Consider the following 25,480-nt stretch of genomic DNA (forward strand, 5'->3'; position numbering starts at 1 on the left):
ACCACAACCTACTGGACTGGAGTGTGGAGCAGTAAATTAGCAGGAAAATAAATAAATAAAATAAAATAAAATAAAATAAAATAAAATAAAATAAAATAAAATAAAATAAAATAAAAATTAATTATTATTATTATTATTATTATTATTATTATTATTATTATTATTATTATTATTATTATTAATAATAACTAACTAAATAGAATAATAATTATAATACTACTAATAATTAAATTCTCTCCATTATTCCTACCAAGTGCGTGCCCTCCTTCCTCAGTGTTTCGCTGATAGGCCAATGCAAATTGAATGTCTTACAGGTTTCAAACAACTGTCATTTCGTACAATGTAGTCATTGAACTCAACACTACAAGAGGGACACTACCAGAAAGCATTTGACCGTATAGAGTGGGAGTACTGATTTAGGACACTGAAAGAGATTCTTTTGGGAATATTTCTATTGATTGAGTCAAGTTACATTGTGCATTTCCCGAAGCTTTTGTATTGATTAATGGTTGTCTTCTTGGGTATTTCCAATAGGCAGAAGTACAGAACAGGGTTGGATCCTGTCTCTATTACTTTATGCTTTGGTCGTAGAGCCTCTAGTGCAAGTTACCAGGTAAGGGGTATTCAAACAAGTACCAGAACACTTACGATTTCATTATAAGCAGATGACATACTTGTGTTTATGAGTGATCAGTTAAAAATATACATTTCTCTTTTCTTTAAAAAAAAATTACAAACAAGAAATAATCGTAATCATATCTGTAATCATAAATTAACTTACACATTTACCCAATTATTAAAAGCAATTACAGCTTTCACTGTTTCATGATATTTATGTATGTATATATTTCCTGTGGATTAACAGAGGCCTAAGTAAAGTTGAATCCTGAATTTTGCACACATACATACTTCACAATGCAATAGATGATTAGAATGGACATCCTGGGACCTTTGTTAGCTGTTCCAAGTAAGCCCTTAAAGATGGGTTTTCCTTTGGGATCAGTTGAATCTGTTTCTGTGAGGCATAATAATTCATAAGGCTTCTCATGTTTTTTTCCTGTACCAAAAGAGAACATTCATCCAGCCATCTGCTGAAGTTTTTGTTGCACTTCGCATTACATTTTGTTTTTCTTGTGAAACAAATACTTCCCAAATTGTCTGTCCTATTGTCCCGGGGTCTTGTACTGTGAGGTGCTGCTACACAGCTGATCCGGTGAGATGTTAATCCTCCTCACGTTCAGCTCTGCAGCAAATGCTCTAGCCTTCTGGTAAAAGAAGAGAGAGAGTTCCCGATCTACTAGGAAGTTGTGGTAGATGGTGGCGAGGCGGGTGCACAGCTGCAGCTGAGACTTCTTGTTGCCCAGATCCATGGCTGCAGCTAGAGCCAGGTGGTAGTAGCCTGCAGCATCAAATGGGTCCTGTAGAGATAACAGCAAAATGCGTTGCCCCTTAAAAAAGTGTAATTTAGTCACATTACTGGTTTTCATATTTCATACAAAATACAAGTGAGGTCATGGTTGCGATTTTTTAAATCCTGTTAGTTATTTGAGATCATAATTAATTTATATTTAATTTATTTCAATTCATATAAATGTATATCTTGAAATAATAAGTTATTTTTATTAAGTTATATGAAGCAATATATGCAACTTTACAGGGGATTGTATATCAGTAATAACCATACTTTCAGTTATAATAATTGCTGGCACTCATTTCAAATAGAGAACATTTTTTAAATGAGACTTGAGCATTATTACTATTTATACTTATTTATACAAAACATCCACTTCATCGTTTGATAAAGAAATGTAAACTGTAGTTTAGCTTAATGTGTTCGGGAGGGTATATGAATTGAAACAGACATAGTCCTATATATTACAAATGTTGATTATAAGTATTGAGTAATGTTGCTGATTTGTTCTATTCAGTCAACTTTCTTTAATGAATATTGTGCCACGTTTTCTAATGTGGCACAAGCTTATCGTTCATCATCTTATTTTTGAAAGGCTAAACGCCAACGAATATGGATTGAAGCAGAATATTTAGTTTTGTTTCGGAAACAACTGAGGAACTCTATTTAGATCATAGTTCCTCCGGTGGAAACAAGCTAGAACATCAAGTAGAGCTCTGATCCAAGTCAAAATAACAAATGAGAAATGTCACATGTTGGCAAGGATTCAATATGAAATACAGAAAAACCATCCAATATCTATCATTTAATCCCTTACCTTGAGGTCATAGAATATGATGTCCCCCAGTGTCTGGTACACCCGGGCATAGTACAGTGTTTCCTCATCAAACAGCAGAGTTGTTGGACAGAGGGTCAGGGTTTTCAGGTAATAGTGTTCAGCCAGTTCATACTGGTCCAGACAGTGGAACAGAGAGGCCAGACGATGGTAAGCCACTCGTTCATTCAGCGATTCACCTGTATGTACAACAAAACACAAAGGTAGACACAGTTATTAAATTATAGCACATGACTTCAAACTGTCAGGATATCTGTAAGTTCAGTTCTCAGCTCAGTTTGGTTAACCCATTATATTTTGGAGCAGATCCGAATCATGGGGTGGATACACAAAATATTTTTCACTTATGGAAACAGTCTTGCCGGAGGTCTGTAATCTCCCCATCTAGTTCATTAATATTTCTAAGTAGGTCTTTCTACAAATAATTAATGTAGTTCTGAGTTCAACAATAAACATGTAATCTAACTGCATTACAATATTTCATGAACTATATCACAGTTGGATAACAGTGATCGGACCATGTCTTGCTTTTAATTAAGGGTAAATACAACCATAAATTACAATCCTAAACAAACAGAAGCTTTGTGTGGTAGGTTTTCCGTACCCAGAGTGATACTGAGGTCCAGTGCAGTCTGAGCAAACTCCACAGCTTCTTCATACAGCTTAAGACTGAGCATCAGTTCGGTCAACTTATTGCACAACCTCAGCCTGGAACGCACACTGCTGCTCTTCACTGCGATTGGCAGAGCGCGGTCCTACATGGTGGAATACACAGAGATAGACAGGATATTATAAAAGGCTTAAAGGATAACTCCAGTTTATTACAACTTGAGACATATTTCTTAGTTTTAACCATCATTCTCAACAATAACAGTATTACTGTTATAGTACAAAAAGGCCTAAGGCTCTCCTACCACCTATGATACAATATATCTATTTATTTCCTATTACACAAACTAATGATAAAATAACATAAATTATAGCATTACTAATGAATTATCTTGTAATTGTTTCTTAACAGTAAAATAACTATTAACTAAGTTTATTTAACTAATCAATTTACCATTCATAAATGATGGTTATTATAAAGTGTTACTGAGATATGTTTAAATATTTGTATGGATGTTTTATCCAGACCATACCCTGTAGAAGGTGATAGCCTTGTCCCGGTCCCGGCTGCTGTTGAAGAAAATGTCTCCTGCAGCTTCCAGAAGCTTCAGGATGAAGCTGGTGTCTCCTGTACTCAGAGCAACATCCTGAGCTACCTGACAATCAACATCAAATACACAGTTTTAGTTTTCCTGTCAAAGGAAGCAAAAAATTGAATCCAACTGAGCAGCTGCTTAGGGTCCTATGAACACAATATGGCACCAAAGCACAAATTACAAATGTGAAAGTCTCCGTTTAGTTTTTGATAAAATATATTGTTGTAGATTTTGGGGTGTAATTGGTGTAATGTATTGGCTCAGACAGTAATTTCATCATAATGTTAAACAGTGCAAGAGAGTCATGTTATGCTCCCCACTCTCAGTGACTCTTTTTTAACACAAATGCTGTTTTCTTCACTATTTAGTTATTTATTAACTAGTTAGTTCTGGCATGAAAGCTAAATTATTTTTCAGTCACTAATAACCTGCCATTAATGACACTTCCTGCCGATTTTTCAAATCAAAAGTCCATCAGAAAAGGGAGGGATTACAATTATTGACACTTAACATGGATCACAGTTGAGGTTCAAACATTTCGTAGATTGTGCTTCAACTGATAGACATGAAAAAGTTGTGATGTCTACACAGCTGCTATCAGACCTGAACATGAAGGTCCACCAATTCAATCTGTTCCACCAGGTGGTAGATCTTCCCCGCTTGCAGCCAGCCGTACGCCTCCTTCTCCCTGCAGCCCAGGTCGATGAAAATACCCAGACTGCTCTTGGTGTGGTCGAGAGCCGCCCGGTATGCCCTGAAAACATGCAAAGACTTAGATTAGTCCAGTTGCTCCAAATTGAATGCTTACACTTGTGTATTGTTAATTTAGAAATTGAAAGTCAAGGTAGGTTTATGTTTTAGAAACAAACTCCACAACTAAATGCATAACCCCAACCCTTACCCCAACCCAACCCTAAACCTGGTTCTAACCTGAACCTTAAAAACCAAGTCTTAACCCTGAAACAGACCTTTGAAGTGAGGACCAATCAAAATGGGCTCACTTTCCAAAAATGTCCTCACTCTGTTGGTTAAAAACGTAGGTCCTCACTATGCAACAAGTACAAGAACATATACACACACCTTTCTGTGCCCAGGGTGAGGTAGAGCTGGCTGATGGCTTCCATTGCATCTCCCTCCTGTCCTCTGTCTCCTGTGTGTCCCAACAGCTGGACCTGGTGCTGGCTGTAGATGATACACTGGGCCTGGTCAGGACTCTCACACCCATACAGATGGCACAGGTGCCTGGTTACAGTGAGCTGGCCTGGAAATGAGTGACAGTCCAGTTCAGTTTGTTGAGAAGAGCAAAAGTAATAAAATGTCACACAACACACAACAGAACAAATGTAAGTGTGTGACTTACATACTTACAGTCTAACAGTTTGGCATTGATAGCCAGCAGCAGAGCCCACTCGTAGCATCCTTTCCCAAAGTCCAGCTGGTTCTGCTTCACATAGTGCTGTCCCAGCTCCAGCAGCACTGTGATGAAGTTCGCCTCATGACCTTCTTCATCCAGCTCAGAGAAGAGCTGCACAGCCTCAGTGAGGTGTCTCTGCGCTAGTCCTTTAGCTCCAGCCTTCAGACATAAGAGCCCTTCATGAGGAAGAAGAAGAAGCACAGAGTCATCTCACAGAACTGAAGCCCATTGGAAGAATCATGTGTTAAGAAGCACATTATCTTACCAAGGTTAGCCTGAGCTACAGCCCAGTTTGGCATGTCCTCATACTCTTGGCAGATGTCCACAGCAGCCTGGTAACTCTCTGCTGCCCTCCGGATGTCACCCATGCATCGAAGTGCCACGCCACGCATGTTGAGGACCACACCTATGAGTTAAATTGTCAGTTCTATGACTCAACAGTAAATACAAAGAAAAGCAAAAGACGTGTTGTGTCATCACGTGTGAAAATTGCGTGTCAAACAACACGGACCGTTTAACAATAGTGGAATGTAATTGTCAGATACCTTAGGTTATTCAGATGTAATGGAAATGCAATCATGAATGCCCGAATTAGACTTGTCTTGTAGTATCTGACTTTAGTTCCTGGCTCCTTAGTTCGTAGGCATATTTGCTTGCACCAGGGCTTCTGAAACACTATTTTTTTTAACACATTAAGCCATAGAAACCCACTTACCTTCCTGAGGGGTAGTGCAGTGTTCTGGCATGGAAGCTAGGACAGAGTCCAGGATATCCAAAGCAACATCTGGCTGATCGTTGTCAATGTGAAGCCATGCCAGCCAGATGAGGCCGCCATTTCTCTCTGGGACAGAGATGGGGAGTCGCTGTGAGGGTGGATTGGTGTTGATGAGAGTATGCATATGACGGATAGCGTGTCCAACCATTCTGTACTTGCAAAAGAGTTGGCAGAGACAAACAGTAAGCTGGTGGCTCAAAATATGGTATTGATCTCCTCCTTGGACTTTGTTAGAAGAGAGGGCTTGGTGTAAATATGGAGCCACTTGAGGTGGGACGGAGGTTTCCTGTTCTGTGATCCCATACAGTCTGTTGACATTGTCCAAAACTAGATCCATACTGCTAAGGCAGTCGGTCAGTGTTGCAGATGGGTGCAGAGAAGCTCTCCTGGCTGAACTGACACTGAGGTGGGGATGTCGGACTTCGCTGTAGAGCCTTCCCAGCGAGAGGTATCCATGACTGGGAGAGATGCCCCATGTTTTTTTAGCTTCAGCACAAAGAACAAGTAGTCTCTCAAGATAAGGAACAACTCGCTGCCCCTCAGCACGAGTCCAGTGGTGCTTCGCCAATAGATGACAAGCCCGGGCCTCTGCCATTTTGTTGTGAGAGAGAACAGCTTTCTTGAGGATGTATCTAAGAGCAGAGCTGTCCTCCAAGCAATCCAGGCAGTCTGGGATTCCCAATAGCAAGGCAACAAGTCGCTCTGTCAGAGCAAAGAAGCTTTCAGTATTTTTCTGCAAAAGATATATGGCAACCAGGTTGGAGTAGATGCTGGCCAACAGCCTGAGGTCCGTGAAGCCTTCCCGTGGCACACTGAGGGCTTCCTCAAAGTAAACCCGGGCCTGGCTGAACTTTGACCTCCCAGCACAGAGCTTACCCAACAGAAAGCACAAACGTGTCTGTGTCCAAAAGAGACGCTTCTTCCTGGCTGTTTCCCTAGCAGCACCCAGGAAGGCAATCAGCTCGTCCTCTTCCGCGTGACCGGTGAAGGTGGAGGAGGCGAGGAGTTCAGAACTCAGTCCATACAGGATGCCAAACTCTATTTTGTAGTCTTGTCCTTCCAAAAAAGAGAAGAGCGGGATGAAGTTCTCAGTGTTGGTGTTTCCTTCTACAACTGGGTGAACAGTAAAACAGGGAGGACTTGGGTTTTCCGCTTCTGTAGCCAGGACTGAGTCCTCTAGAGTCCCGTTCATGGTCACTACAGAAACTGGCGATGAGTCTTTTCCTTGATCGAGAATCCTCTGAACATTTCTCTTCAGGTCAGTCTGCTGAGTATCAACTTTGCTTGAAGAGCTGACTGTAAAATAATAATGGGAGGAAAAACTGATGTTGAAATACGGAGGAGACTAGATACTTTGACAAAAAGAAAAATAACACAATCAAGTGACATTTACCGTAGGTGTCCATACTTACATGATGTTTTTTTCTCAGAGTCCTGGTAACTGAGCATATCTGAGATTGAACAACACAAGAAGTACAAGAAGGTGAATGAGAAATCACCCTAAAACCTCAACAACTGGTAATTAAAGCATGTCAATGTCAATCTGAATGCTGTATATTATAGGCAATGACAACATATTTTGTCATTTAGTCTAGATACCTTGTTGGACTTTTTGTACATATGACACAAATCTGTATAAAAGTCCTTCTGCAGCCTTTCTGTCTCACCCAGTTTGTAGTTATGACCAGTATCATTTTGAGATTTCTTCTTCAATAAGGCAGTTGTTTCCTCTATGACTTTGTCCTCTTGCAGATTAAAGAATGTCCCTTCCTCTCCGTCCAAAAAAATACTTGCTGAGCTGGAAAGTTGCCAAGAATAGAATAAGATGCAGTATTTTCACATACGCTATTAAAATTATTTAACACACAGTCATATCGGTGATGAACTCACTCGTAAATGTCAGTGGACGGTTTCACCAGGCTAGTCTTGACCAGACCCACTTCTCCTGTTGCCTCATTCCTCCCTGTGAACCAATCAAAACAAGACACCAGAAGTCCCACAATGACGATGCGATCACCGGGTGCCACGCTGAGCTCATCTGGGCCCTCAGCATCGTACTCCACTGTGGCCAGACAGGTTCCTCTGGCTGAACAGAGAAGGAGGATAAAATGAGACTAGATATCCCACAACTTTCAGAAAGGTTTTAGTACAAGTTGACCATATAATATCACTGGGAAACTTAAAGGGGGTGTTGTTTACAACCCACATCTGCACAATATAATATATACTGTATATAAGTTTTAGTTGAAATGACAGTTGAAGTGCTTAACTAAGTTTTAACCGTCAATTTAAATATAAGCCCAGCGTAACTTGAAGAATTAACTGAAGTTCAAGCACTGAGGAGTTAAAATCGTAAGTGTAATTGTGTAAGTGATAAAAAGAGCAAGCTGCGTCAATTGAAGCAGAGGTCCTTTGTACATGTTTCTGAAATTATGTCTCAGTGAAACTATCCTCAATAGATTTTACTGCACTTACCAAATTGCAGAGGGAAGTCACAGGCAGGTTTCCCATCACCAACTAAGATGCTCTCTGCACAGGATTTGAGAAACCATCTGTGGACAGATGACATCATGTGACGACAGACCATAACACCTCATATATTCTACTGCATGATCACAAATCAGTGGGACCAGTCACAATCTCTTGTATGAGACTGTATCGAGCAGGTCCATGCAGCCCTGTGTGTGGAGGTGACTTACTGATGAAAAGGGACTACCAGCTCGAGAGCAGGTTTGGGTGTAGTCCCTCGGGCCCCATCAGGCAGGCAGAGGACGGTCCACCCTGAGCCCAGGAAGGGAGGCTCAAACTGGGCTATGTCTCCCTGCTCCAGGTACAGGTCACCTCCAGAGGTGGAGCTGTCAAACATCTGGTTGGTGCTACAACTAGCAAACAATGAACCTGAGGACACAGAGAGAAAGAGTGCTTGTTAGATGTCAGCATGTCATATTTCATTTCATTATTATTTTTCAGTTGTATTTTTCAGTCTTAAGTCGGGGTGGGATTTTCATCATCAACTCTTGTATCTAGAAACAGGGAGGTACAGCAGGAGGTACAGGTGTTCCTGAAGGGCACTCTGTCCTCCTACTCGAGTCCTCACTGACCAAATGCTCTGCTCTGTGTAGGACGATTCTCACTACTCATTTTTAACAGTGTGAGTGGGTGTTCAAATTGAGATATTGGAGTCAGCGGATGGCCGGAGAAAGATCAAGGAGGAATATCATCACTGAACAGAGACAGTGGTTAGCATCTCCTCCATATACAGCCACCTGCTTAAGTTAAGTGATGAAACCTGAGCCAGTTCTATCTACTGATGCTATCGAAAACCCTGGAAAAAGCTAGTGAATGGATCATTGAATTATGATTATTTAGCCAAACACTGGAAGTAATGTTTTCCACTTCCTCCGCCTTTTATCAGCCACTGTTTGGTGCTACAAAATGCTGGAGCTACATTAGAACTAAGCAGCAATGCATGTCCTTTTTTGCAGCGAGGCAGCCCAGGAGTGTCACCTACCTTCCTGCATGAGGATGCCTTTGTGTATCAGGTTAAGAGTGTCCTCCTGAATGGAAACCTCAATTGCGATGTCCTCCTCCAAAGAACTGAGCCAAAACTTCTGGTCTAACAACAGATTCTCCATACACCGACCCAGGAAACCTGGAGGACAGGAAGTCAGGACAAAAGTGATGGGATGAATGGATCCACTCATATTCTAAACTGTAACTACTGGCATCATTTTAACATAACTAGCAGCAGCACTAGCAGTAGTAGCAGTAGCAGCAAAGACTATAGAAGTTATTTACAACTACTTTATAGCATTCCAAACCTACCTATTGTGTAATACGTGGTGAACTTCCATATTTCCTCAAAGGTTTTGAATGTCACAAAAATCACTTTTTCTTCACTGTTGATGGAGATGATATGAGTAGACAGCTCCTACAGAAAGAGAGAAACAAAAAAGGTTTAATTAATGATACTTCTATATGGACTTTTCTTGTGTGCAGGTCAAGTTTTTTTAAAGAAATATTTAATTAATGTGAATATAATTTATTTTTGTTTCAAGCTTCACTTTTAAATTGTGTAATATTTTTGTAATATTTGATTTTTCTTGGATGTACCACCATTACACAATGAACTAATAATGTACATTACTGAACAAGTGTTTTCTTAAATGACACATGGACGTTGTGTATTTAGCCATAGTAAAGAAAAAATATGATATATATATATATATATACTTTTTTCCTGATGTGAATGAATAAATCAAAGTCGACCACAACCCCTATTCTCTATGAAGGAGGAAACTACTGACTTGTAATGTGTAACTACTAAAAGTATATATTTTGGGTGAAGTATCCTTTAAACTTCAATAACTCTGGCTACTAAAATTCAGGACTGCAAACCAAGCAGATAGACAGTCTTTACAATCTGATTCATTCATAATTCATTGGGGGAAGTGGACTTTTGCACAGCCACAAATGCCACGAGCTGGCATAGGTGTGTGTGTGTGTGTGTGTGTGTGTGTGTGTGTCACGAGCTGTACCATGAACAGAGCGTTGACCTCGGTGCTGTCAGCTTGCAGAACGCGCAGTTTCCCTCTCAGCATTTCCTGTGAGTCCTCGTCTGCAGGAAGACGGTCAGGACCCCTGACCACATCCAGCAGCACTGGCAGAACTGAACACACAGCACACCATCACCCAACGCTCACTACATATCCTGTCACTTTAATAACCATATGATGTAAGGGATCTTTATCAAATACATTTGTTATCGTTGTTAACAAGGTCGTCCTTTATCAGCTAACTAATGTATTTATTTTAGCTCTACGAGTTTTAGGACAGAACACAAACAGCTACACACTCAAACTCAACAAGGAACAGTAGGATATTGACATTATTAAATAAAGAAAATACACCAATGATATGCACAATATTTCTGACAATTGACAATATTGTTATGTTGTGTGATTAATGCTTAGATGAATGTTAGGGTCAGATTTCAACAATAAGACCAACCAACAGGATTAAATTGTTCAGACACTGATCTCCCTGTGGACTCATCTAATGATTTGACTCGATGGTGACTGACTCACAGATTAATGAGTGACTTCAGTGGAACGCACAGGTTCAAGGTATAAACCACTTCAAATTCTCCCACATGACTTTCCACTGAGGTCACTTCAGTTTTACAGGTCATGTGTTCTGTTATGACTCGTCAAGGTTGATGGTGTGACTAAAGGCAATATTTTATGAGGCCAAATTAGGCAAATTATTATGCAATCATAGGTCCATAGTAGAGGACTTTTTTGACCAGCCCTACTTTGCCTTTGGTTCACTAGTACTTGTCGCCTACGTTGGTTAAATTGGTTCTGTTTGTTGCAGGGAAGTGTGTATTTTTGGAACAATGGGCGTTTGTTTTCGGGATAACGGGCTGTCAGACAAATGAGACATTTTTCAGACTATTGGGGTTCTGTAAAATGGCATGGCACCCCTTAATCACATTGGTGCTTTTAGCTAAAGCAGATATAATGTTTACCATCTTAGTTTAGCATATTAGCATGCTAACATTTCCTAATCTTCACAAAACACAAAGTAGCCTACAGCTGAGGCAGACGGGAATATCATTAGTTTTGAAAGTTTTTGACCTGATGGTGCAGCTAAATGAAAATTTAGGAGTTGACCAAAGTCATTAGGGTTCATCCTCTGGGCACCACGGATATCTGTATCAAATTGTACGGCAATGCATCCAATAGGTGTTATTTCAGTCTGGACCGAAGCGGTGAACCGATCGACCAACATTGGCAGGAGCAGCCAGTTGAAAAAAGCAAAAACAAAAGAACAAAAAAAGGTCACCTGTTGGGAAGTTTTCCTCACATATTGACACAGTTCTCTTCAGACTTGCAGCATCTCTGGAGAAACCACCACGCACTGTTAAAAACATGAAGAAGCAGACGTATCACAGAACTCAAATGGCTTATGTTTCCTCTTCAAATGGAAAATGACAACTAAACGACATGAGGTACCCAAACAGACACAACGGTCCCCTTTTACTCAATACGGCATCCAATATATTTCTTTCCAATACAGGAAGGAAACAGAAAAGCAATAATGAACACACACTATGGACTGCATGTACAGTATCCAGTATATAGTGTTTTCAACCTGAAAACGAAAAAAGGTGCATAACAATTCCTAACATTGTAAATAAAAGTGGTCTAAGTGCTCAAGTGCTGCTCAGGTCAGCTTCCAGGTGGGACTATCACTATGAAAGTGAACCCTATATTTACCTTAAAGAAGACATATCATGCTCATTTTCATGTTCATACTTGTATTTTGGGTTTCTACTGGAACCTGTTTACATGCTTTAATGTTCAAACAACACATTATTTTTCTCATACTGTCTGTCTGAATATACCTGTATTTACCCTCTGTCTGAAACGCTCCGTTTTAGCACATTTCAATGGAATGGCAACGGAATTGCGTTGCTAAGAAACAGCTTTGGCCCATGTTTACTTCCTGTCAGCTGATGTCATTCACATACATTAAAAAAGGAAATAAACTGGGACACGTTTAGAATGTTTACATTTAAAACTGTAAAATTGTCTATATATTGTAGATTTGTGACATCACAAATGGACAGAAATCATAATGGCTTGTTTCAAACGCACAATTTCTGAATACGGGCTGTGTGTATTTCTCCATGGATTGAGTGTTTTGATACTCTCACAGTATTTATATATCACTTAAACCTGCTTTATAATATAAAAGAGTTGAAAATCTCACTTTTACAATATGGGACCTTTAACGTTCCACTAATTTTCTCATTAGTAATGATCTAATGTAGGTATTCTAATGACATTAATAGCAACACAACAATGTGTTATTGTTTCTTGACTGTGAATCCTTAAATCTCAGTTTAACACCTGGACGTACCAGCAGAATTTGTGATATCACAAGTGGTTTGGAGCCAATCATATTCATAGATTGTGGATTTTTCAATGAGGGAGAAGGAATTTCAATGAGGTAATTGAACCTTATTAGGCTGTTATTTTTTAAAGTAGTAAAGTATTATTACAGTATTTATATGTCTTAAAACATATATCTTTAAGATATTTGTAATGGATTATCTGCAAGGGGTAATATATATATACATATTTTAATTGGTAACTTATTTCATTAGTTAGGGAGGACAATAAAGGATGGCAGTGGAGATAATTGTAATCCATCAATTGATCTATACTACCCTATTAAAACAAAACAGGGTCATACACAGTTAAGCATATTAATGATATAGGCTAACACTTTTCTTTTGAAATCCACTAAATATTTTATATAATAACGACTTTTATAATTAGATATATTGACAAAATAATATCATATCACTCTGGCTCTGAAGTTCCTATAGGTGAACTGAAGTATAGTAATATTAGTCATCTACAGAAGTACAGATATAGCCTACCTCTGCTGTGTCGGTGCTGCTGGCCGTCTGTGGAGATCTTTCTCCGGTTGTTTTGGTCCGACCTGGCTGACATGTCCACAGTAACCGTACAGTCTCTCCCAGTTCCCCGGTGATCAGTCAACACCTCCACACCATCATCATCATCACATGCTTCTGCTCGGTGCAGCCAACTAAACTTCTCTTGGGGTGTCAAGCTGACCACAGTGGCAAGTCCTGGTGTCTCTTTTCAAAATAAAAGTCCCATTGACAAAAACGTTTGACCTCAACTGACCTACAAGCAATGGTTGAGTGGTTTGCACATGTTTTACTAGATTTCTCCAAATGAATGCAGAATGCACATTTTACTTTGAATGTAAAGTTATTTTGCACTAACCATGTAATAGTTGTCCGTGTTTGCAATTAGGTACATTCCTAGAATGTAATTTGCAATGTGCAATACTCTTGGCACATTATTCTATTTATTCCTTTATTCTTTTATCTCGTCTTGTTTTTATTCTTGTATTTATTGTTTATATTGCGAATATTTTTATTCTTGTACTTTTATTGATCTGTACCTCCCCATATGCCAGCTACTGTGTTCCCTCTGTCATTGAAGATTGTGCAGTATGAATGTGTATATGTCTCGGTGGACTGCAGAAACTGAATTGCCCTTCGGGGATAAATAAAGCTTTCTGTATCTGTATCTGTGTCATTGAGACTGAGGTTAAAATGATAAGAAGTGTTCCTTCTTTTCTTTGGCAGAGGATATTATAAAATTCACAAGTTCGCAGCTTATTTTTGAGAAGGAGATTGTTTTGATATATTGTTGGAATTCCTATTTGAATAAACTAACTCTTTGTTAGGCTGTATTTACATAATGAATATGTAGGCTTTGTAGGGTTAATCTAATGTAATGCTCGTAATAGAGTCTATAATAATTAGCCAATGAGCCTGGAAGGAGATTCAATCTATATAAATGTGACTAAAATATAATAATAATTTTGAATTTAATTTAATTTAGACCTTGTTTTTTTAGCAAAAAAACCCTAAAAGGTATATAAATATAGTATGACAGCTAACTGAATAAATATAATATAATATTCGAATGAATTTACATTTTCTATATATTGCCCGTTTATGGTATTATAATGCTTATGTATAGCTGTTATTTGTGTTATTCATTTGGAAGAAGGTGTGGGGTGGTGTATTGGGGAAGTGCTGGTTTCCATTTATTTTAATATCTTTTGTTGTTATTATTTATTAAATTTTTTTATTGTTTACTGGGGGTTTGCATTGGTGGAAGTTGATATCATATATTCTTTTTTTTCTTCACTTAATTCTTTGTTTTATTATTTACTTATTTGTATATTTATTTATTATTTATTTATCAGTATTTCTTTACTCAGTATATAAAACTGGCTATGAACATGAGTGCAACATGTGTTACAATCAGATTTGTTGGTAACAGCTGTGCAGTGTGTGCCATAGTGGGATAGAAAATGTACTAACGTTATACAATTACCATACAAACATTACTCTTATTTTGAAGTTACATTCACTGAATTTCCTGTACTCAGTTAACTTGACTCACTGACAGACATAAACCCTTATCACATTCATTGTTATATTTTTTTATTAGTTTTTTTAAAATTTATATTCATGCTGCAGGTTGTATATCTGCATTGCAATTAAAATAACAAAAAACATTATTCACTTTTTGTGAGATTCAAGTATAAAAGTTCCTTCAACCCCTCCTCAAAATTCAAGTGTACCAATTTCAGGTTAATAATCACTCACTGAACAAATAAAGCTCCTACCATTGCCAAATCACTAAACAAGAAAGAAGGGGACACAGGGTGACATTTTATTCATGTTCTTAAATAAAGACCAGCTAGACTGATTACCTATATAATCAAAGAACTCTCGTATTTTTTTTTTACACTTTCTATCCTGAACGTTTCCCCCAAAGTTTGCCTCTCTGTTTGGTTGTTATGTGTGGGTTTTGGGTGAGTGTTTAAGTGTGAGAGTGTGTGTTTTCCCTCAAACATCCCAGGAACAGACTCAGCATTTCCTTTCCTCCAGTCAGTTCCTCTGTCAGCTCACGATTAGAGCCGAGCAGCAGCAGCAGTGTTGTTCTAAAACTGTAGCAACACTCAGGAATTTATAACAGCAGCTATAAAACAATCACAGGGGAGTAATCACAAGATACATGATGGCTCAGCACTTAAGTAGTACATATTCCGCTAGGTGTCAATACTTACTCATTTTTATTACACTTTTACTCCACACACAGTAGTTGTCAGATGACTAAGAGGTGTAAAGTACAGGAGACTTTAGTATATTATGTGTGAGTGTGACTCCCTGGAAGTGTGATCCCTGCTTTAAATTCTCCTTTATTTTCTAGACACCATGCAACGAGGTCACCTTTCAGTGATTTCACAAATTGATCATTTACTTAAAGCTGCTTCATCATATTTTCTAGCCATGGTGAAAATGTTAGCAAACAGCTGCAAGCAGACAGAGAAACACTATTCTTTAGAATCATGTTTGTGTCAATCTGATGAATGTAAATCCAATATTCTCTCTCCTTTTAGCTCTGTTTTTGGTCTCCACCACTTCGTGAGAAATATATCTGTCTCTTTAGCTGTTAAATGCTCCACTATGTTCACCAGCTAATCTCTAACTGTGTCTGTCTGCTGTTTAGTCATTCTGGTCTCCTAAAAATTACGTTGCCATACAACAAAACTGCGTTGTCAATTACGTTGCGAGGGAAGCGTATATTCTCCCGGATTACGTTTTTTTTTTTTTTTTTACGTATCCCAAATGGAAGTCTGTGTACGGAGGAGGTCAGGGTAGATGGGTCAAACAAACACAGGATTTTATGTCCTATGTGAAACCAAAAGTCAACCCTGACTAATTTTAATTTACGTCCGTAACTTAAATATTGTAACAAACATACTTATTTTAAGCCAAACCTTGATGTTTTTTTAATAAACCTAACCAAGTAGTTTTGTTTCAATTTACAACATTAACCAAATGTTTAAAACTGCGACTGTAATCCAGGAGAAAATAGGTTTCTCTCAAAGCGTAATTGAGAATGCAGTTTAGTTGTATGAGAACGTCATTTTTATACATTATTTATTTATATATATATATATACATATATATATACATATATATGTATATATATATGTATATATATACATATATATATACAGTATATATGATATGTATATGGTTGTGAAAAAAAAAATATATGATATATATGATTGTAAAAAATATATATATTTATATATATTCTTTTTTTTTATATATAATAATATTGATATAACGGTCACAGTTGGTTTCCTACTGTATAGTGACTCTAGAGGGCAGTACTTAATGAACATGGATCTAAACTGCACAATTCAGCCATTACTGCAACAACTCTGTTGTTTATGTGTCAAGTAAACTACTATCAAAAGATAACTTCCGTTTTTACTGCTTTCAAAACAAAAGTCTAATCGGAACCAGCTACGTCCATTCAGCTGTGTTCTGACGTGGTGATGCTCTTGTTTTGAAGGCAGATTCTTGTCACATCCGGTAACCATGTTGTCTTTCAGCATCATCCAAACATTAGCTTTGTTGAGTAGCCTTTTTAGCTAGAAACTCTTCCGAAAACAAGAGCTCAAATGAGTCGCAAAAGGAACCACAGTTTCGCGGAGACGAGCCTGTCTCCTCCTGAGCTCCACGGAGGCTTCATGGAGCCTCCAGCCGGCTCGTCAGGCGCTGATTTCCTGGAGCTGAGTGAGCAGCACGACGACGACGAGGAGCTGCTGTGCTCGGTCAGCGACATCACGGAGCACCTCGGCAGAAACATCACCGTGGTGCTGGAGACGGCGCTGTCTGAGATCCGCAAGATGGTCAGCATCAGGATACGAGTGCTGAAGATGGAGCTGCGCGAGAAAACCGAGGAAATAGAGGTGTTGAGGGCGAGATTAGACACTACCAGCACCATGGAGCCGTCCGCATCCCTCCACAAACACTCCAGTGTCGACCCAAGGAGAGCCAGCAACAAGGCTGTCATCATGCCCGGTGTGAAGAAGGAGAACATAGACGCGATTTGTGACTATCTGATGAAAGACAAGAACTCTAGAGGGGGGTGTGCTGAGATGGATGGAGATCAGAGTAGTGGCGGCGAAAGGGAGGCTCGCCAAGATCCGGACCCGCACTCCCTCAACCTGTGGCCCGACAACACCGGCTCTGGTTCCTCCGGGCCCGGCCACGGAGACTCCTCAGAGTCCACCACCGCCACCACCACTGATGACCTCTTCAGCATGCTCCCCTCTGGCAGCAAACGGATGTATGACTATGAGTGGATAGCACCGATGGAGTACTCTGCAGACCTGAAAGGTATAAACACACCAGGTGTGTGTGTGGAGGCTTTCTGGAGACATGCACTGGTATTCTATGGAAGACCATTGCAGCCAGCAAAATGCATGAAAAGTTAGGGAAAAAAACTCTTGCTATTGCAGGATGCAATATAAGAACAAATTTCCTCTTATTTTTGTTCGTATCAGCGTTGCCAGAGTTGTGGCTTAAAATTATAGTATTTTGAGTCATAACCACGAGAACAAATCGGCGTAAATGTGTAACTTTTATTAGGGCTGTCAATCGATTCAAATATTTAATCGTGATTAATCGCACGATTGTCCATAGTCATATGGAGTACTCTGCAGACCTGAAAGGTATAAACACACAAAGGTGTGTGTGTGTGGAGGCTTTCTGGAGACATGCACTAGGTATTGTATGGAAGACCATTGCAGCCAGCAAAATGGATAAAAAGTTAGGAAGGATATAAAAAAGAAAAAGAAAAAAAAGAAACTCTTGCTATTGCATGATGCGATATAAGAACACATTTCCTCTTGTTTCTGTTCATATCAGCGTTGCTGGATGGGAAATGTTAACTTTTATTAGGGCTGTCAATCGATTCAAATATTTAATCGTGATTAATCGCACGATTGTCCATAGTCATATGGAGTACTCTGCAGACCTGAAAGGTATAAACACACAAAGGTGTGTGTGTGTGTGTGTGGAGGCTTTCTGGAGACATGCACTAGGTATTGTATGGAAGACCATTGCAGCCAGCAAAATGGATAAAAAGTTAGGAAGGATATAAAAAAGAAAAAGAAAAAAAAGAAACTCTTGCTGTTGCATGATGCGATATAAGAACACATTTCCTCTTGTTTCTGTTCATATCAGCGTTGCTGGATGGGAAATGTTAAACTAACGTACCAGAGGCTTAGAATTATTAAAATTATTTCAAATATTTAATCACGATTAATCGCAAATTAAATGGATGTATGACTACGAATGGATAGCACCGATGGAGTATTCTGCAGACCTGAAAGGTATAAACACACAGGTGTGTGTGTGGAGGCTTTCTGGAGACATGCACTGGGTATTCTATGGAAGACCATTGCAGCCAGCAAAATGCATGAAAAGTTAGGGGGGAAAAAACTCTTGCAGCCACCATGACAAAAACAACAAACTGATTTTGTTTCAACAAGATCTTTCTCATGTTAATACAATCTATTTTTCATGCTATATTTATTTTGTTTATAACTTTTTGTTGTTACAACAACATTATCATGTTATGTCATAAAGCTTTCTCCTTATTGCACAATAACCTCAGTAGAACAGGAATTATGTTTTTGTCATGGCAGCAGCAATATATCGCAGTCCTTTTACCCAACGCTTTCTCAATTAATTTTACACCATGTTGCATTTTATCCATGTTGACCACCACTACTTTATAGGTTAAATGATGATATACTAAATCATAAATATGAGATAATATACACGCAGTACAACTTTCCTCTGGAGATCAACTTTTATGTGATCACATTTTTCCCAGTCATGAAGGAGTCTGAGTGTGAGAACACCCCGACCGGTGAGACAGAGGACGAGGAGGATGAGGAGGAAGATGAGTCGCCGAGGAGGGAGGGAGGTGGACTGGAGCAGGCCCAGGCCCCGCTGTCACACGTCCAGCCCTCGGAGTTCTCCATGGAGCCCCGGAGCTCTCCAGGGGAGAGAGGGAGTCCCCTGGAGGGCAACACAGACCGGCCTGTGGCAGGTGGGTACCGATGGAGGAATGATGCTGAAACCCAAACTGTGAATGTGTGTGCACTGGAGAACAGTTGTATGATGGTTAGTTGTTAGCCGATGACATAATGTGTTGTTTGTGGTTTCAGGCCAGCAGTTCCCCGGCCACACCTACATCTGCTCTCTGTGTGGAACCTTCTGCCCCGACTCTGTGTTTCTAGAGGAGCACGTCAAACTGATACACTCGGACTCTGCTGGTGCCCAGGCTCTCCAGGCCCTGCAGTCCACCTGCTCGGCTCCACCCGCCATGGGAGACGGCGGCGATGACTCCCGGAGGGGCGGAGAAGGGCAGAACGAGGACGGAACAGGAGTCGTGGCCGGTGGCGACGTCGAGCGGGGAGGGGGGCCTTTGAAAAAAGAGATTAAAATCGAGGGGGGGTACGAGTGTGGGGACTGTGGCCGCCATTTTAACTACCTTGGCAACCTGCGGCAGCATCAGCGTATCCACACCGGAGAGAAGCCCTTCATGTGTCCGGAGTGCGGGGAGAGGTTCCGCCACGCAGCCCGTTTAAAAAGCCACAGGTTGGTGCACAGCGGGGCCCAGAGCCCCTTTCCTTGCCCCCAGTGCGGGAAAGGGTTCTCAGTGCTATCCGGACTCAAGAGACACCAGCGGGTGCACACCGGCGAGAGCCCGTACGCCTGTCCTCAGTGCGGCCGGCGCTTTAAAGAGCTTGGGAACCTGTACACCCATCAGAGGATCCACAGCGGGGCAACGCCCTACTGCTGCCAGCAGTGTGGACGCAGCTTCCGCCACCTGGGGACATACAAGAGCCACCGCTGCACGCCGCCACAGTAACCAGCTCAGCTGCTACGCTTTCTACGCTCTCTGATTATAAGAAAATGTATGTCAAAGACAGGCGATGGTGCTGACTGAGTCTTCATCGCATGGCTCTGTGTTGACACTGAGGTGCTGGTCATGTGGAGAACGGGCCGGTATCCTTGAGGTGCCGCCCAGGCTTTCGTGTTCTGTCACATTCATGACATTTCACACCTGCATCAGGCATCAAGAAAAGCTGCATCACGGAGCTTGAGTTCATTCTCAACCTCCGAAACAGCAGTTTGACAAAACAATGTCAACTCACATTGACTCCTCATTAGAGTTGTTCCGATGCCGATACCAGTATCGAAATGCCTCCGGTACAGCTAAAAATGCAGAATCGGATATCGGCGAGTCCACGCATCGATCCGATATCATATCATTATCAGCTCATTTACGCTACACAGGTCAGATCAGTACTGAGCATGTACAACTCTCAACAGAAAAGAAAACGATCACTGGGTCCCAAATCGATGATGAGCGAATGAGCCAACTTACTTCTTCCTCATCTCTGTTGAGTGTTTCACATGTGCAGTACTGATCAGGCAGGTGCTAGGGGAGAGTGTAACATCAGCTGGCGCTGGAAAATCCCCCAAAAATATAGGTATACGTATGTATATTAGGGGTGTCACAATTTCAAATTTAAATCGGAAATTGATCGCAAAGACCTACCTAGCTTTACCATTGAAATGAAATGCAGGATCGAAGAGAAGAGATGTAACAGCCAAAACTATAAACCAGCACAAAAATCACACTGTTGTAGTCTAATTTTTTAAACTCTTTCTAAATATAAAGGGAGTTCAGTTCTCTTTTTAAAGAAGATGTTTTAAGTGTAAATGACAGTTGTCAAGGCATGAAACCAATGATCTGTTGATCTTTACGAACCAAGACTCCGTAGTCTAACAATGGCATGTTTTAATCAAAAATTGAACCAAATAGAATCGTGACCTTAAAATCAAAAGTCAAAACAAATCGTGGATTTGGAGAATCTTGATACCCCTTAATGTATGTCTATATAGCATGACTATTATTTTGGATCTGATCGGTACTTTCTATCGGTCAAGTTCAGGTATCGGAATCGGTATCGGTAATGAAAAAATGGTATCGGAGCATTTCTACTCCTCATCAGCAGATGGAGTTTGCTTGCTCAGTTGTCATGGAACTGTAGATATTCAAACTTTCCATTTTATCAGAGGACTTTTAGGACTTCTTGTCCATGTTAGTAGAAAGTTGGCAAGTTTTTTCTTGATCTAGGAAACTTTGGAAAGCACAGAAACATTTACAGTTCCATGACAACAGAGCACAGAGTTACACAGAATCAGTAACCCTGAGCTTAGATAGTTTTGTTAAGAAGCTGAGGCCATCAGGCTACACGTGGAACATGTAAGAGGTGACATTTGACTGAACTTTGGTAGGAATGGAAGATGGTCGAGAGTAAACTTTGAGGAGACATGCTTGCATATATGATTCAATAAAAGAAATTATTTCACACTGATACATGGTTCAAGCACAACAGCAACTCCCATGAGGAAGTAAGAGTTACATTAATCTTAAAGAGAGACTTTCATTTGTGAAATGCAACAATGAAAGTGTTGAATATATCTAGGGGTTTGAATCCATTTCATTCATTTGCGCCTTAACCTGCTGGGCCACCCTGGGTGACGCATGGATCTGAGTAGTGGGACTCCACCACCCACATGTGGACTGACTGTGTAACTACTTCTTGGTCATACTGCTGTCTTTTATCATGACACTGCTTGGTGCTATGTGTAGAGCAGGACGTTTATCATATAATTTTTAACCAGTGTAATGTATGTTACAGACTATATCTTGGTTATTTTATACATTTGCCTGTATGACAACTAAAAATTGTGTGATGATAGATATAAAAAAAACCTTGAAGGAAAATAACCCAAGCGTCAGGTGTGTTAACTCGAACTGATCCGATTCAGTGAAAGCCCATTAGAAGAATTGACCTCACGCTTGTCTGTAAATGAGTTTTAGTTCTCTAAGCACTGTGTGCAAGACTAAAAGCAAGAAGACAACGTATCCAAACCTGTGAAACTGAAACGCTAACCAATCTGCTTCCTAATAAACAGTTGTCTTAATGTCATGAATGAGTTGTGTTTTTTTTAGTGGTGGAATGTAACAAAGAACATATACGAAGTACTGCACTTACAGGAAGTAGTTCAATACTTCTACTACAACTTAAACCTGCAGTAGGCAGAATGTTTTTGGCATCATTGGGCAAAAATTCCATAACAACCTTTCAGGATATTGGGATTCAAGTGTTCTGAGAGAAAACTACACTTCTGCACCTCCTCATGGCTCTGTTTTCAGGCTTTAAAAAATCGAGCCCTTGAAAGGAGACTTTGACCAATCACAGGTCATATCAGAGAGAGAGCGTTCCTATTGGCTGTTCACTCAAGCTGTCAATTACTTACGAACTCCGATCAAACGGTCAAACTAGGCAGCGCTGATCAAATATGAATCAATATTCTGTTACTGTAATCACATTTAGGTTGCGTACGTTAATTGTTTTTATTTCAAAATTATTTTTTTCAAAGCTCCCAATGACCATAAAATTTGATTTATGGTGAAAACTTCTGCTCTTATCAATCTTTGTCTTCTTTAAAAAAATTCTAATCTTTTGATATTGTGATTTAAATGCCTTCTTTACCAAATTACCCAGATTACAATGTGTTTATTATATATTTTTTTAAATCGAGATTGTGCATAGTGTGATAATTTCAATTCCACATTAAATTTCATTCATACATTTTCATTATTATTATGGCAGTGTTACGCTGAGTGCACTAAACATTATTCAGTCAATGTTATTTTTTAATTTCATTCAGACAATAATTGTTTCAGCATTTTAATCGAATCATTAGTGTAATTGTTTATCTATTTTTTAAATATGCATTATGTGCACACACACATTTAGTATTTTGGTATTTGCAGCCTTAGGCTTCCATAGCTCATTGGTTAAACATGTATTTGTTGACAGTTACAGTCTGGTCCTTTAACATCTACTCCATCAAACTGTAAGGAATAATTATCAACCTGATTCCTTAGGCCCACAGTGACATTTCCCATGCACAAATTTAATTATATTCTTTGAGTCAAGCTGGATGGCTAGAGGCTGAGGAATGTATATTTAATTTATTCTCTCCCAAGCATTTTTGTTTGGACCAGAGTGGTGTGTGGGTGGCAGATACTGTCTAAAAAAGAGACACAAGTCATAATTCATGTGGTCATCCTGCTATAACTGTTCTCTATGATTAATTGCTCCTCACACTGTTGCCAGTTTTTCAATTTGTATCTCCAGTTCTTAAAGAAAATGTGTATATCTGTGTGGTCTGTTCACGAGTATTGCTTTCAAATGCAATAACTTCTTGCAAGAGAAAGCCAGAGAGCAAGTCAGGGGGCATTTTCATGCACATTATACCGACAGACGAGCATTGTGCAATGTACACCTCAGTTCAGGACGCTCAGGTAACATTTATTAGTTTTTGGTGATGAAGAAAAACTGAATTAATTAATTGATTAATTTAATTGTATGTGTGAGTGTCATACCATCATAACTCATACCAAAATAACTACGTTTGAAACCTGGCTGTGAAAACAAATCCATCGCCTCCAACCTCCATCCATATGGAATTTCAATGTCTATACTACAGCGACTGAGTTCCGCTTTTGCTCCTGTCATAATTGCTACGGTCCCTAGAGGTCGCCGTCGTCTTCTTTTATTCCTTGTTTCGGTGATCACCCATGTGAATTGATGATAAAATCAACTTGTTCGTGTAGCAGGCCCCTACGGACAAATGATAACATCTTAATGACCCGATAATAGCCTAACTGGCTAGTGATAGTCTGTTTAACCTAGACTCAAGCTTAAAGTCAGGTTCCACCGAGATCTGAACTCGGATCGCTGGATTCAGAGTCCAGAGTGCTCACCATTACACCATGGAACCACTACAACAATGGAACACTACACAAGTTTGGTAAACAGTTTTTTTACATATCACCATGTCTGTCTTCCATGCTGACCCTACCTGCATCCGACGTCGGAAAGCTGTGGGAGGAGGGGGTTTCCGAAGCTAGTCGACAGTACGACCAGAACTTCTGATGGAGTATAATTGTCCCTTAGTGATGAGCACTGGAGACTCTACCATATTTGGTAGAAATTTAAAGAAAATGTCATGAAATAGTACATTATGGTACACTCTGCCAGGATATATCATGGCTCAACTTTTGGTGTAATGCAGCGTCATCCGGTGAGTGGCTGCGTTGAACATTCATGCAAGTGCACATTCTACTTTGTAAGATTAAGGCCATATTTCTACTGTTTACCTCGCAACCATTGTGACGAAACATAAAAAAGTTGCTGCCGTAATAAAGTTCCAGGTTTGTAAAATCCTGTCTGTGAGTATTATAAACTGTTACAGAGTTTTTTGTCATCTGATAAACCTTTCAATGCATTAATCTGTTACTCCAACATGATGTCTTGGATGGTCAGATAGTATTGCCGGTGCGCCCACCAACACAGCCTCCTGTTTTATTACAGAAATGGTGCATCTGACGTCGGAAATCTGTGGGGGGAGAGGGTTTCCGAAGCTAGTCAACACTCCGACCAGAACTTCTGATGGAGTATACTTGTCCCTTAATGATGAGCTCTGGAGACTCTTAACTGCAACAAACTGAGTTCATATCTCATTGAACCCTCATTTTTATGGTGAGTACAAGACAAAATTCAAAGGTTGCATCCATCATGTAACTCAAAACCATTTACTTCCCGTCAATACTTTCAAATTTGGAGATCTTTGAGGTGAAGGTCAGTTGTTTCAGGTCTCACTGGTACCTAAAGCAACATGGTCCCACAAAGTGAGTCACCAAAGCCCTCTTTTCAATCTGAATGCCCGAGGACCTTTTACCCATAATCCTAATTTGAATGAAATGTGGAAAGGTTGCATTCTTTAACTCTTACTGAAGCTTAAAGTCAGGTTCCACCGAGATTTGAACTCGGATTGCTGGATTCAGAGTCCAGAGTGCTCACCGTTACACCATGGAACCACTACAACAATGACACACTACACAGGTTTTGTAAACAGTTTTTTTTTTTTACATGATATCACCATGTCTGTCTTCCATGCAGAGAATAGGACAGAGAAATTGAAATGTAGAATTTTAAAAGAAATGAAAAAAGAAAACACTGAATTAAACTATCAAAATTAGGCAGGACAGGTGCATCTGTGTTATTATGTTTCGAATGGAAAATTATGGACTCAACAGATTAATGAATTGAAAGGTTTATCAGATGATAAAAACTCCACAACAGTTTATAATACTCACAGACAGGATTTTACAACCCTGGAACTTTATTACGGCAGCAACTATTTTATGTTTGTCACAATTTGCCACATCCTGTGTGAACATTTAGCTGT

General features: G+C 39.7%; 2 protein-coding genes and 2 non-coding genes across 4 annotated transcripts; 1 reads left to right on the forward strand and 3 right to left on the reverse strand.

The window, feature by feature from the left end:
• Window positions 1-553: 553 nt before the first annotated feature.
• On the reverse strand, window positions 554-13,265 carry LOC119481501 (SH3 domain and tetratricopeptide repeat-containing protein 1). Its single transcript, XM_037758520.1, has 19 exons — window positions 13,094-13,265; window positions 11,488-11,562; window positions 10,179-10,309; window positions 9,466-9,571; window positions 9,152-9,292; window positions 8,340-8,538; window positions 8,116-8,192; window positions 7,531-7,726; window positions 7,308-7,438; window positions 7,053-7,091; window positions 5,581-6,936; window positions 5,131-5,271; window positions 4,820-5,041; window positions 4,532-4,712; window positions 4,055-4,205; window positions 3,389-3,511; window positions 2,851-3,001; window positions 2,229-2,425; window positions 554-1,418 (listed from the first exon to the last, which is right to left on the reverse strand). Exons 1-19 carry the CDS (start codon window positions 13,164-13,166, stop codon window positions 1,164-1,166), a joined length of 3,945 nt encoding a protein of 1,314 aa, XP_037614448.1. The 5' UTR covers window positions 13,167-13,265; the 3' UTR covers window positions 554-1,163.
• Window positions 13,266-16,642: 3,377 nt separating this feature from the next.
• On the forward strand, window positions 16,643-22,146 carry znf16l (zinc finger protein 16 like). The gene is made up of 3 exons (XM_037759380.1): window positions 16,643-17,464; window positions 18,969-19,187; window positions 19,306-22,146. Exons 1-3 carry the CDS (start codon window positions 16,744-16,746, stop codon window positions 20,010-20,012), a joined length of 1,647 nt encoding a protein of 548 aa, XP_037615308.1. The 5' UTR covers window positions 16,643-16,743; the 3' UTR covers window positions 20,013-22,146.
• A 1,792-nt stretch (window positions 22,147-23,938) lies between these two features.
• On the reverse strand, window positions 23,939-24,010 carry trnaq-cug. Its single transcript has one exon. It is a non-coding gene; the product is annotated as a tRNA-Gln (tRNA).
• A 1,027-nt stretch (window positions 24,011-25,037) lies between these two features.
• On the reverse strand, window positions 25,038-25,109 carry trnaq-cug. The gene has a single exon. It is a non-coding gene; the product is annotated as a tRNA-Gln (tRNA).
• Between the last annotated feature and the right edge of the window lie 371 nt (window positions 25,110-25,480).

This window comes from Sebastes umbrosus, chromosome 22, assembly GCF_015220745.1.
Source record: "Sebastes umbrosus isolate fSebUmb1 chromosome 22, fSebUmb1.pri, whole genome shotgun sequence".
NCBI lineage: Eukaryota > Metazoa > Chordata > Actinopteri > Perciformes > Sebastidae > Sebastes > Sebastes umbrosus.